This window comes from Oncorhynchus gorbuscha, linkage group LG11, assembly GCF_021184085.1.
Source record: "Oncorhynchus gorbuscha isolate QuinsamMale2020 ecotype Even-year linkage group LG11, OgorEven_v1.0, whole genome shotgun sequence".
In the NCBI taxonomy this organism is placed as follows: domain Eukaryota; kingdom Metazoa; phylum Chordata; class Actinopteri; order Salmoniformes; family Salmonidae; genus Oncorhynchus; species Oncorhynchus gorbuscha.
This window is the reverse complement of record NC_060183.1, coordinates 53081041-53094454: the sequence shown is the minus strand read 5'-3', so window position 1 is coordinate 53094454 and position 13414 is coordinate 53081041. Positions and strand designations below refer to the sequence as shown.

Genomic DNA, 13414 nt, shown 5'->3' with positions numbered 1-13414 from the left:
AACTGCTACAGTACCGAGCCAAGTCTGGTAGTCCGCTGACGTGAAATTCTGTGTGTGTGTGCATGCGCTTGTGTGCTGTCGTGGAAATATTCAGTCAATAATATTTCTCAAATACCGGAGCATGTGAGTTCAAATAGATTTTTATTACAATATAATAAAAGCTGAGCTGTTTCATTAAAACAACTCCCTTTCCAGTCTTGGCGCACACTCTTTATACAGGTTAAATCCTTACGTCACACACATAGTAACTCCTCTTTATGATTCATCCCCTCTGGCATTTGGCCACCGTTATCCTTTTTTCCTTGCACTAATTTTAGTTTGGTTTCATATTAAGGGCATGGAAACAGAGCCATGTTCTCGCCTAAGACGGGTGCATGAATGTAGGACACAGACGTAACCATAGCAACCGTAAACATTAGGCCGTGGCAATGGTACAAAAATAAAAAGACAATGTCATCCTGCTAACTCCTCAGAAATGAACACACATGTTCTGGAAAAGTTCCAATAGGCGTAACCAGAGCAACAGTCAATATTAGGCTATAGCACTAGTACAGAAATAAACAGTCATGTCCACTCCCCAGACAGGTGCATGTCTAATGGTGTCTAATGACCCAGAGCACACGTACAGTGCGTTATTCTTGCTGGCTCCTCTGAAATGTATAATAGCCATACATGTTCTGGAAAATATGCAATAGTGCCTACATATCGATCTATGTGCTCGTGGAAAGCGGCGTGCCTGTGTGTGTATGTGTGTGTCCGTGGAAAGCTAGTGGAAGCAATAAAACAATTTTTAGATGGACGGACCCACAGCAAAGTACAGCAGAAGCATGTCAAGTCCTTATCATGGAAGTTCTGTAGGTTATTTGATAAACCTAGCTGGATGTGGAATTCAATATAGTCGTTTCCCTGTAACCATTTCTCTGTGCCCCAGTTCAGAAGTATACTGAGGGTGTTGTGCAAGTTTTGGTGTGACTGGAGTGCACTGACAGTGACCGGTGATGCTGAATGATGTCCTCCTTTCAGCAGCCATGTTGCCCCACTCTGATGTCAGTTATAATTCACTGACTAGCATTTTTTAAACTCTTTTATTTTCAAATCTTGATATGCATATAGCCTACTACAGTTTCTGACTTTCACATTCCTCACTGTGCCTCCCTCCCTCCCTCTCTCTCTCTCTCTCTCTCTCTCTCTCTCTCTCTCTCTCTCTCTCTCTCTCTCTCTCTCTCTCTCTCTCTCTCTCTCTCTCTCTTTCTCTGGCTCACTCACTTTCCCTGCACATAACATGTACTGTAGCTCTGTGTTTCAAATCTCGTTTCCCACTCTTTCCCTTTCTCTCTCCCCTCTCTTCTGCTGACTCATATAGAAACAGGGAGGTCCGCTCTTAAAAACAGGTGACTCAATGGCACAGGAACACTGCAGAGGATAGTGTACCGAGCTCTGTCCTCCACACACACACACACACACACACACACACACACACACACACACACACACACACACACACACACACACACACACACACACACACACACACACACACACACACACACACACACACACACACACACACACACACACACACACACACACACACACACACACACACACACACACACACACACGTCTACCCTTGTCGCTCTCTGTGTGTCATATATTACACACACAAGCCAACACTCTCCCCCCCTCTCTTTCAAACTCACACACACTCACTCTCATGCACATGCTACACTTTCTCACCACCTCTCTCACACACATACACACACTCACGCACACACACACACACATGCATACACACACCTCACATTACCTCAGACTGAGCGGAAACTACGTCCCTGTATGAGACAGTGACATTCTGCCTGCCTGAGTCTGTTGATGACCCTGCTGTCCTGAATCACAAGGTCACACCATTGGCAGTATGCATGTAAATGACAATGACACATTTGCATGGAATATGTCTAGAGGACGAGCCAGGAGAGCAAGCAGTGAAGGGAGCCATGTTACAGCACTACTCCTTTGATTGCTGTGATTGATCCAATGCTTACAGCAAACTTTGTGTCCCTGGCTAGATTGCTATTAGGGGATACTGTTGCTACATCATATTGTTACAGCAGTTTTATGATCACTAAGGGCTGGATTCAATCCATATCGCAGACGTTCCTCATTACATTTTAATGGTCATTTACAATTGAGCCGACATACTGTATGCAGCGTTTACCATGAATGCAGTCTCCTCGAACGCGTGAACTTTGCCTTTAAATTTAAATCAAGCTAGAACACGGATATTCCGCAATTTTTTATTTTTTATTTCACCTTTATTTAACCAGGTAGGCAAGTTTAAAAAATTTTTTTTTTAAATGTACCCCTTTTTTTTCTCCCCAGTTTCGTGGTATCCAATTGTTGTAGTAGCTACTATCTTGTCTCATCGCTACAACTCTCGTACGGGCTCGGGAGAGACGAAGGTTGAAAGTCATGCGTCCTCCGATACACAACCCAACCAGCCCTACTGCGCGCATCCAACCCAGAAGCCAGCCGCACCAATGTGTCGGAGGGTACACCGTGCACCTGGCAACCTTGGTTAGCACTCACTGCGCCCGGCCCGCCACAGGAGTCACTGGTGCGCGATGAGACAAGGACATCCCTACCGACCAAGCCCTCCCTAACCCGGACGATGCTAGGCCAATTGTGCGTCGCCCCACAGACCTCTGATGGCACAGCTGGTGCTGTACTTAACCACTGCGCCACCCGGGAGGCCCAGGTAGGCAAGTTGAGAACAAGTTCCATTTACAATTGCGATCAGCAATAATATATATATATATATATATATATATATATATATATATATATATATATATGCACTCAGTGGTCATTTTATTAGGTACACCACCCCATTCATGAAAATTGATCACTACAACAGACAGTGAGTCACGTGGCCGTGGCTTTCTATATAAATCAGGCAGACAGAGAAAACCATTAGTAACACACTACGCCGTCATGGATTAAAATCCTGCAAGGCACGCAAGGTCCCCCTGCTCAAGCCAGCGCATGTCCAGGCCTGTCTAAAGTTTGCCAATGACCATCTGGATGATCCAGAGGAGGAATGGGTCATGTGGTCTGATGAGACAAAAATAGAGCTTTTTGGTCTAAACTCCACTCGCCGTGTTTGGAGGAAGAAGAAGGATGAGTACAACCCCAAGAACACCATCCCAACCATGAAGCATGGAGGTGGAAACATCATTCTTTGAGGATGCTTTTCTGCAAAGGGGACAGGACGACTGCACCATATTGAGGGGAGGTTGGATGGGGCCATGTATCGCGAGATCAAAATTACAGACCTCTACATGCGTTGTAAGTAGAAAAACTTGCAAAATCGGCAGTGTATCAAATACTTGTTCTCCCCACTGTACATATAAAGTGAATAAAACAGTATGTAAATATTATTAAAGTGACCAATGTTCAATTACTATGTACATAGGACAGCAGTCTCTAAGGTTTGGTAGAGTACCAGTGGTAGCCAGCTAGTAACAGTGACTAAGTTCAGGGCAGGGTACAGGAGGACAGCTAGTAGTGATTATTTAACAGTCTGATGGCCTGGAGATAGAAGCTGTTTTTCAGTCTCTCGGTACCAGCTTTGATGCATCTCTACTGTCTCCGCCTTCTAGATGGTAGTTTATTGGTCACATATACAGAATACAGGGTCAAAACGGTATCGTGAAATGCTGACTTGCATCTTTCTCTAACACACACACAAGTATTAAGTGCACACTTACATCACAGTGACTCTACACACACACACACAACACACACATGCACACACATGCACACACACTAGGGTTGGGAGGTATCCAGATTTTCATACCGTCATACCATTTCATACCGAGGTATACAGTATTACCGGAAGGGGATATAATGTCTGTGCTGTAACCAAGAAGCTTGATCTTGACATCTAACCACTTAGCTAGCAAGTTAGCAAACAAAATGCATAGCGGGATATAATTTATTTGACATGTCTCAGATTTCTTGTAGTTATACTTAACTTATAGTTAGTTATAAGCAGTGGCATAGCCCACACTAATGCCTTTTCTTTCTCTCTCTCGGTCTCTCTCGCTAAAAGGGCTTTATTCAAAGGAATTTATTGGCATGGGAACATGTTTACATTGCCAAAGCAAGTGGAATAGATAATTAACAAAAGTGAAATAAATAGATTAATCAGAAATTAACTGTAAACATTATACACAACAGTAAAATATTCAAAAGAATAGAGACATTTCAAATGTTATATTACTGGCTATGTACAGTGTTGTGAAAATGTGCAAATAGTTGAAGTACAAAAAGGAAAATAAATAGACAGATAAATATAGTTTGTATTTACAATGGTGTTTGTGCTTCACTGGTTGCCCTTGTGGCAATAGGTCACACATCTTGCTGCTGTGATGGCACACTGTTGTATTTCACCTAATAGATATGGGAGTTTTATCAGAATTGGATTGGTTTTCAAATAGTATGTGGGTCTGTTTGTCTTTAATATGCTCATACATTTGGCAGGAGGTTAGGAGGTGCAGCTCAGTTTCCACCTCATTTTGTGGGCAGTGGGCAAACAGCCTGTCTTCTCTCGAGAGCCAGGTCTGCCTACGGCAGCCTCATTCAATAGCAAGGTTATGCTCACTGAGTCTGCACATAGTCAAAGCTTTCCTTAAATTTAGGTCAGTCAAGAGTGGTCAGATACTCTGCCACTGGTTAGTCTCTGTTAAGGGCCAAATAGGATTCCAGTTTGATTTGTTTTTTGGTTATTTCTTTCCTATGTGTCAAGTAATATTTTTTCTGTTTTCTCATGATTTGGTTGGGTCTAATTGTGTTGCTGTCCTGTTTGTGTTTGTGAACAGAGCTCCAGGACCAGATTGCTGTGCCGACTTTTCTGTGGGTTAATCTCTCTGTAGGTGATTGGCTTTTTTATTGAAGGTTTGGGAATCACTTCCTTTTGGGAGGTTGTAGCATGTAACAGCTATTTTCTGCATTTTGATTATTTGTGGGTATCATCCTAATTCTGCTCTGCATGCATTATTTGGTGTTTTACGTTGTACATGGAGGGTGTTTTTGCAGAATTCTGCATGCAGAGTCTTAATTTGATGTTTGTTCCATTTTGTGAATTCTTAGTTGGTGAGTGGACCCCAGACCTCAGAACCGTAGAGGGCAATGGGTTCTATAACTGATTCAAGTATTTTTTTAGCCAGATCCTAAATGAGATGTTTAAATGTATGTTTCTTTTGATGGCGTAGAAGGCCCTTCTGACCTTGTCACTCAGTTCACAGCTGTGAAAGTTACCTGCGGTGCTGATGTTTAGGCAGAGGTAGGTATCGTTTTTTGTGTGCTCTAGGGCAACGGTATCTAGATGGAATTTGTATTTGTGGTCCTGGCAAATAGACCTTTCTTTGGAACACAGTTGTTTTTGTCTTAATGAGATTCACTGTCAGGGCCCAGGTCTAACAGAATCTGTGCAGAAAAGCTAGGTGCTGCTGTATACCATCCTTGGTTGTGGACAGATGCACCAGACTGTTCTAGTGCCCTCGCCAATTCATTGATGTATATGTTGAAAAGGGTGGGGCTCAAGCTGCATCCCTGTCTCACCCCTGAGGAATGAAATATGTGTGTGTTTTTAAAAACATTTGAACAGAAACCCTTGTTGTTTGTGTACATGGATTTTATAATGTCGTATGTTTTGCCCCCAACTCCACTTTCCATCAATTAATATAGCAGACCCTCATGCCAAATTGAGTCAAAAGCTTTTTTGAAATCAACAAAGCATGAGAATAGTTGTTGGTTTGGTTTGTTTGTTTGTCAGGTATGGTGTACGGGGTGAATACGTGGTTTGTCATATGGTAATTTGGTAAAAATCCCATTTGTCATTTGCTCAGGATGTTGTTGTCACTGAGGAAATATAGGACTCTGCTGTTAATGATAATGCAGAGGATTTACTTGAGGTTGCTGTTGAAGCAGATCCCACAGTAGTTATTGGGATCAAATTTGTCTCCATTTTTGGATTGGGGTGATCAGTCCTTGGCTCCAAATATTGGGGAAGATGCCAGAGCTGAGGATGGTGTTAAATAGTTTAAGTGTAGCCAATTGGAATTTGTATGTGTTTATTGTATAATACATTTTTCTCACTCTCTCGCTCACTTTCCAATTTCAATATGCGTATAGCCTACTACAGTTTATATCTCTATCTTTTACATTCCTCACTGTGCCTCGCTCTCTCTCTCTCTCTCTCTCTCTCTCTCTCTCTCCCTCTTTCTCATGCTGTATTTCTAAAAGCCCTGATGTCCTGCTGTCATTGTCAGTGGGGCTGATGCAGCTGCTGTGACTGTTTGTTTGTTTACCTCCTACGCCCACTTGGAGTCCATTAGTTTAACACCAGTCTGCCTGCCTAGAACTCACTGGCAGTCCCTCTTCTGAGTCTACCCCCTCATCTCTGCTACTGAGGGATAGAGACAGGTACCACTACAGGAGTACACTGTCAGAAACCTGTGTAGAGGGACTCAAGTGGAGGGTGGTTGAAATGTTAGTGTTTAGGTTGAGGGAATTACTGCAATAAGCATATGCACCAGAATAGGTAATAAATATGTGGATGATGCGTTGTATGATAAATATGTATTATGCACTATATGTTTACACTGTATGTTGTGCTGTATGTGTTCCCATTGTGATGACAACGAGAGCTTGGAGACAGCTTAAAAACTTGGAACTTGGCTGTTTCCATCCAATGTTAGACAAAACCTTCCACCCAAAGTTTTAGTCTAAGTGCACTGCTTCAGATTAGAAAGAAAATCTAGACAATATCATATCACCAACAAAAAACACTATATCCATATTATATAAGCCGGTGATTCAGCCGATTCCAACGACAAACAAAAATTATCTGACATTGACTTTGTATAGACAACTTATCCCAGGCGAGGTCAAGCAAAGCCTGATGTTGCGTTATAAGCAGCTATAAGCAGTCAGACATCTCTCTTCTCTCTTCTCTCACCCTCTCCTCAATCTCTCTCTTCTCTCAATGCATCAACGAGAGCCGTGGCAGACGCTCCGTCAGTACGTCCCGATTGGTAGAACTGTTGCCAGGGAGTCGGCCGTCTCAACAACGTGGATAGAATCTGTTGTCTGTTACACTTTAGACATGAGAACAACTGCAGTATCTGAATATTTATAGAGATGGATTGTTCATATTGAGATTGTATAGCCTCACCGTTATAGCAGTGGCTATAGACTTTACACTGGAAAGCTTTTAGCATATATTGCCTCAGTTTAATATTGCAAAGAATTTGAATGGACTCATCAAAGGGACATAGAATCATCACAGGTTTAAACAATAGCTCCCATTACAAACATTAAAAAGTGCTGCTGTGCTTTAAAACATGTCTTGTGTTATATTGTACTCCTTTGTGCATATTCTCTAAAATTGTATAATTTCAGTGTTGTGTGTGGAGAGTAGGGAGTAGGGTTGACCTATACCATCTGGTCTATAAGCCTGCATTGCATATTCAAATACTCCAGCCTGCTATTACAAATAATCAGCACCAGCAACCAGAGTGCAGCCCTGACTAACACATTCCAATACAGTTGGTAGGAGCAGTAACAGCATTCAAATCTCCCGTTCCATAAACTACACCTACACACTCATAACTCACAGTGCCACATAAAGACATGATTATAAAAACACACCTAGTAAAAACAAGAGAGGGCGCTGTCAATGAGGCTTTGACATACAGCAGCGTGCGGGCATGGACACACACACAAACACACACACACACACAAACACACACAAACACACACACACTCTGACACAGGGCACTCTATTTGTTTCTCTCTCTCTCTCTCAAATATATATATATATATTCAAATATATATATATATTTCGCTCTATCCCGCTCCCTCTCTCAACTTCAGAGACACAAACAGATACACACAGAGCACACGACAGCCAAACATTAATCTCTCGTGGACAGACCACGTAGACATAAATCTGACTAAATTACATGAGATTTTAGTTCTGGGTTAACCAAGATTAGCCAGACTGACAGCTGGTTGATTTAACCAATATTAGCCAGACATAGACAGCCGGTTGATTTAACCAAGATTAGCCAGACATAAACAGCCGGTTGATTTAACCAAGATTAGCCAGAAATAGATAGCCGGTTGATTTAACCAAGATTAGCCAGAAATTGATAGCCAGTTGATTTAACCAAGATTAGCCAGAAATAGACAGCCGGTTGATTTAACCAAGATTAGCCAGACATAGACAGCCGGTTGATTTAACCAAGATTAGCCAGAAATTGACAGCCGGTTGATTTAACCAAGATTAGACAGAAATAGGCAGCCGGTTGATTTAACCAAGATTAGCCAGAAATTGATAGCCAGTTGATTTAACCAAGATTAGCCAGAAATAGACAGCAGGTTGATTTAACCAAGATTAGCCAGACATAGACAGCCGGTTGATTTAACCAAGATTAGCCAGAAATTGACAGCCGGTTGATTTAACCAAGATTAGCCAGACATAGACAGCCGGTTCATTTAACCAAGATTAGCCAGAAATCGACAGTCGGTTGATTTAACCAAGATTAGCCAGACATAGACAGCTGGTTGATTTAACCAAGATTAGCCAGAAATTGACAGCCAGTTGATTTAACCAAGATTAGCCAGACATCGACAGCCGGTTGATTTAACCAAGATTAGCCAGAAATTGACAGCCGGTTGATTTAACCAAGATTAGCCAGAAATCGACAGCCGGTTGATTTAACCAAGATTAGCCAGCAATGGACAGCCGGTTGATTTAACCAAGATTAGCCAGAAATGGACAGCCGGTTGATTTAACCAAGATTAGCCAGACATAGACAGCCGGTTGATTTATCCAAGATTAGCCAGACATAGACAGCCGGTTGATTCAACCAAGATTAGCCAGAAATAGACAGCCGGTTGATGGAGTTCATTTCTTTATGTTTGTTATCAGAGATGTACAAAGTCTAAATTTAGTGGGCTGTTTCAGAGCTGATGTGCTGTGCGCAGTGCTGTGTCCTCCCGTCTGCCTGACTCAACATATTTCTGGATCCCCCTCCCCCTCTCTGCCCAGGCTGGCACGTACATGCATGTCTGTAGACTCTATACCCAGCATGCTTCACTTCTCTCTGTGCTGTGGCGCGCGTGGGACTCACTGCATTGCAGCCCTGTGTGCATTAATTGGCAGAAAGACAGCAGCTCAGAGGGAAAGTGCCATGATATGAAGAGAGGAAGATGGGAAGAGAAAGGGGGTGATGTCTTTCCCTGTGGGGATGTGAAGTGAGAAGTTTCCCAGTTTGGATATCTCTATTTGCATTACATTTGGCAGGCTGGGTTGTTGTCTGGCTGGAGGGAGGGAGGGAGGGAGGGAGGGAGGGAGGGAGGGAGGGAGGGAGGGAGGGAGGGAGGGAGGGAGGGAGGGAGGGAGGGAGGGAGGGAGGGAGGGAGGGAAAATACCACATGACAAGAATAACAAGATACTTTTATCTAATTTCCGATTATCTGTAATTTCATGTATTTGTGCCATCATTGCGCCTACAGTGTATATTCTAGCTGGTGTTGTTTACATTGCTAAGCAGTGAGTAAATTACCAGTGAATCTACAAGTTTTCTTAATATGCCAAATGTTAAGAGTGAAAAAAGGATTGGCACACACACACATACACACATCATGTTGCCCACACACTAGACACTCCCTCTTTCCCTCTCTCTATCCCTCTCACTCAGTTGTTCCCGTTCATCTCTCCCTCTCTGTCTCTCTCTCTCTTACGTGTGTCAATCTGTGTCATGGTTGTTTTATGTTCACAGCTTCCTTCACAGTCCTTAGCAGAGACACTCTCTGTACAGTAAGCTGCTGTCTAACGTTTCCCTGGGCTTTCCTCTGTCACACTCAATGACGTCTGGGGTCCTTTTTCCCGCTCTAATCCACCGACAAACAGCAGTCCGGGAGACCTGCTCAGTGCCTGTCCAAAAATGCAACCAGACAACAGAGGGAGCTGTCTACCTGAACAAGCTAACATAGTGAACCCAGTGACATCTCACTTGGAGAACTCACTCACTCATGTTTAAAATCCCCCAAGAGACAGTCACAGCGTTTTAACAGACACTCCCAATGTGATACTTGCACAAACGCTAGCAAGTTTAATCTTTTCCGGCATTCAGAATCAGTAGTGGTAGTGGTATGAGCTGTTTAAGTATGAGTCACAATCTCAATATGTTCTTGCATCAAACTGGAGATTTCAGGGTGAATGACAGGGCTACTTTCAACTGCACATTTTAGACAGTATAATTAACTCCTTTTCTCTCCTTACGTTTTTCTCATTCAACTCTTATTTTATTAACTTGCTATTTTTATGACATTTTCTATTTATTGGCCGTTGCTTAGGTTCAGATAGGAGCTGAAGTTTCTACAACGCTATTGCCTTTCTTAGCGACGTTCCCTCTGTCTCAACTCCCCCCCACCCCCCCAGTCTCCGTCTCTGTTTGTCTGTAACTCTACCCTGTTTTTTTCGCTCCATCCCTCCCTCTCCCTGTGACATACGTATAGATGCTGCATTGATTGCACACAGAGAGCCTCCCACTCCTTTCATCATTGATGCGCTCTCTCCAGCTGCAGCAGCACTTGTTGAATTCAGCCCTGGGAGAGGGAGAAGGTGAGGGAGAGGGAGAGTAAAAGGAGAGTGAGAGAGAAAAGAGCGAGGGAGAAAAGCTTAGACAGGGAGAGAAAACGGAGGTACGGAGAAAAGCTTTGCGAGAGGGAATGAAAACAGAGGGAGGGAGAAAAGCTCCGAGCTCTAAGTGAGACAGAGAGCAAGATAGAGTCAGAGAGTGAGGCTTTGAGAATAAGTGAGAGCAACAGAGTGCTTTTTTCTCGCCTGCTTTCTTTTCTGGTGTTGGCGCGTGAAAGCTTCATGGTGTGTCCACTCTCCTTTCCTGAGGATTGGGTTGTACAGGTCAGAGCTGTCTGCGATGGATGGGATGTGTGTGTGCGTGTGTGCGTGTGGTGTCTGTGTGTGTCCATCCATATGTGTGCGAGAAAGAGGAGAAGAGAAGAGAGGGATGTGTGTGTGTGTGTGTGTGTGTGTGTGTGTGTGTGTGTGTGTGTGTGTGTGTGTGTGTGTGTGTGTGTGTGTGTGTGTGTGTGTGTGTGTGTGTGTGTGTGTGTGTGTGTGTGTGTGTGTGTGTGTGTGTGTGTGTGTGCGTGCGTGCGTGCGTGCGCGCGTGAGCGTGTGTGTGCGTGCGTGTGTGTGTGGTGTCTGTGTGTGTACATCCATGTGTGTGCGAGAAAGAGGAGAAGAGAGGGATGTGTGTGTGTCTGTGGAGGCGGGAGAAGGGGATGTGTGTGTGTCTATGGAGGAGGGAGAGGGGTTGACACTTTTCAGTTTGTATTCCTGGAAACCTTTCTGCAGCATTGCTCAATAATGAAACTGGCGAGTGAGTGGGGAAGCAAAACACAAAGATAAGGTTCATGGAATGAAGGAGCATATGCAAATACATCTGGGGAGCTTGTCAACCTGTAACTGGTTGTTATTGTAAAGGGAGCTATCAAAGTTAAATATATTTGTGTCTCCGAAGTGATGTGTTTCCAGGGATAATGCATGTGTTTCCTTGCTGGCTACAGTTTAGTTTATATAGTCAAAGTGAAGGGATCACACTTACGAGTGTGAATAATATGTGTCAATTATATAATTACACTGGTTATATTGACTTCCTTTTATCACTGAATTCTACTACTTTGAATTCTTACTTTGCATATTAACGGAACATTATTCATTCATGTTTTTATACCACATTTCTGCAGTTTTCAGTGAGGTCTGCCAAAATGATGACATCATTTAATTATTTCATACTTTACAGAAAATGTGATTTTTTAAAATATTATTTTAAAAATTTCAGCTTTTTATAGTTCTGTGAAATCAAGCCATCTTAACCAAAATTGGCGTTTTACAATTCCCTCATTCAAAGGAATTGATGTTCATGTGTTTAAATAGTTTCCTCTTCCTTTTTCTCTTTCTGTCTATTTCCCACCCTCTTTTCTCTCTCCCTTTGTTCACACACTCTTCTCTCACCTTTCTTTTTCTGAACTCTCTCACACTTCACTCTTTCTTTCTCTCACCCCAGTCCACTCTAGCCTCTCTGTCACACATCTCTTTCACTTGTCTTTCACCTCTCTTTTTGCTGTCTGTCTCTAACACACTGAACTGTATCCTCATTTCTTCTCAACTTTTCCAATTTGTCTAATCCATCCCTTTCCTTCTACAGATGTCCCTCTCACTGATCTTGTCTGTGGTGACTCTTTAAAGCCCCTCTTCCTCCTCCTCCTCTTCCTCCACCACCATGTCCCAGCTGCTCCACGTGGAGATCCCCAGCTTCGGCAGCACCGTGCTGGGCTCCCTCAACGAGCAGCGCCTGCTGGGCCAGTATTGTGATGTCTCCATCCTGGTTAAAGGCCAGCCCTTTAAGGCCCACCGGGCTGTACTAGCCGCCAGCAGCCTCTACTTCAGAGACCTGTTCAGTGGCTCATCCAAGAGCCAGTTCGAGCTGCCCTCATCGGTGACTCCCGCCTGCTTCCAGCTTATATTATCCTTCTGCTACACGGGCAAGCTGACCATGGCAGCCAGCGAGCAGCTGGTGGTGATGTACACCGCCGGGTATCTTCAGATCCAGCATATTGTGGAGAGGGGCATGGACCTGATGTTCAAGGCCAACTCGCCCCACTGCGACTCCCAAACGGCTGCTATGGAGGAGCAGCAATCAGGCTCAGAGCCACAGAGTCCCAGCAACAACACCCTGGCTGGGGCAGGGACCTCCATCCTGGGGCCGCAGGGCTGGTCCCCCTCCCTGGTGCTGCCCACACGGAAGATCAAACTGGAGGGATGCGATCCGACCCCACTGGGGTTGCCCAGCCTGGGTCATCATAAGAGAGGGTCCTCTTCATCTGACCTGGGGGGACGGCTCTCCAGGGGAAGCTCATTGTTTTACACAGGTTCGGTCGGGACCACCATCTTCCCGGGGATGCAGCCCTACCCAGTGGCCGGGGGAGAGAGGTCCAGTCCTGGGGCCTCCAGCCTGCCCACCACAGACAGCCCTACCTCCTACCAGAACGAGGATGAGGAGTTTGAAGAAGAACCGTACGACGGGATCACGGAAGAGGCCTACAGTCAGATCTATGGGCGCTCAGCCAACCCATATGGAAGTAAGTATCAACTGTTGCTGGATAATGCTGTTACTGTATATCTTTTACCTGGTATTTACCTTAGAACTACATGCTAGCAATTGTAGTTTTCTAGAAAATACATTCCAGGACTGTGTCACATAAAGTGCTGCCCAATTCTCTGATAACCTCTTAGCATGAGAATATCCTTTGATGT

The 13414-nt window shown here is 44.0% G+C and overlaps 1 protein-coding gene across 5 annotated transcripts in view; it reads left to right on the top strand.

The window, feature by feature from the left end:
• The window catches only part of LOC124048932 (nucleus accumbens-associated protein 2-like), a 43738-nt gene that overhangs the window by 12612 nt on the left and 17712 nt on the right, over positions 1 to 13414 (top strand). Inside the window, exons 1-2 of one of the 5 annotated variants that reach the window (XM_046370118.1) lie at positions 5287 to 5344; positions 12306 to 13239. In XM_046370118.1, the coding sequence (XP_046226074.1) occupies positions 12381 to 13239 (859 nt within the window). In that variant the 5' untranslated portion in view covers positions 5287 to 5344; positions 12306 to 12380. The other 4 variants (XM_046370117.1, XM_046370119.1, XM_046370116.1 and 1 more) reach the window with 4 other exon arrangements.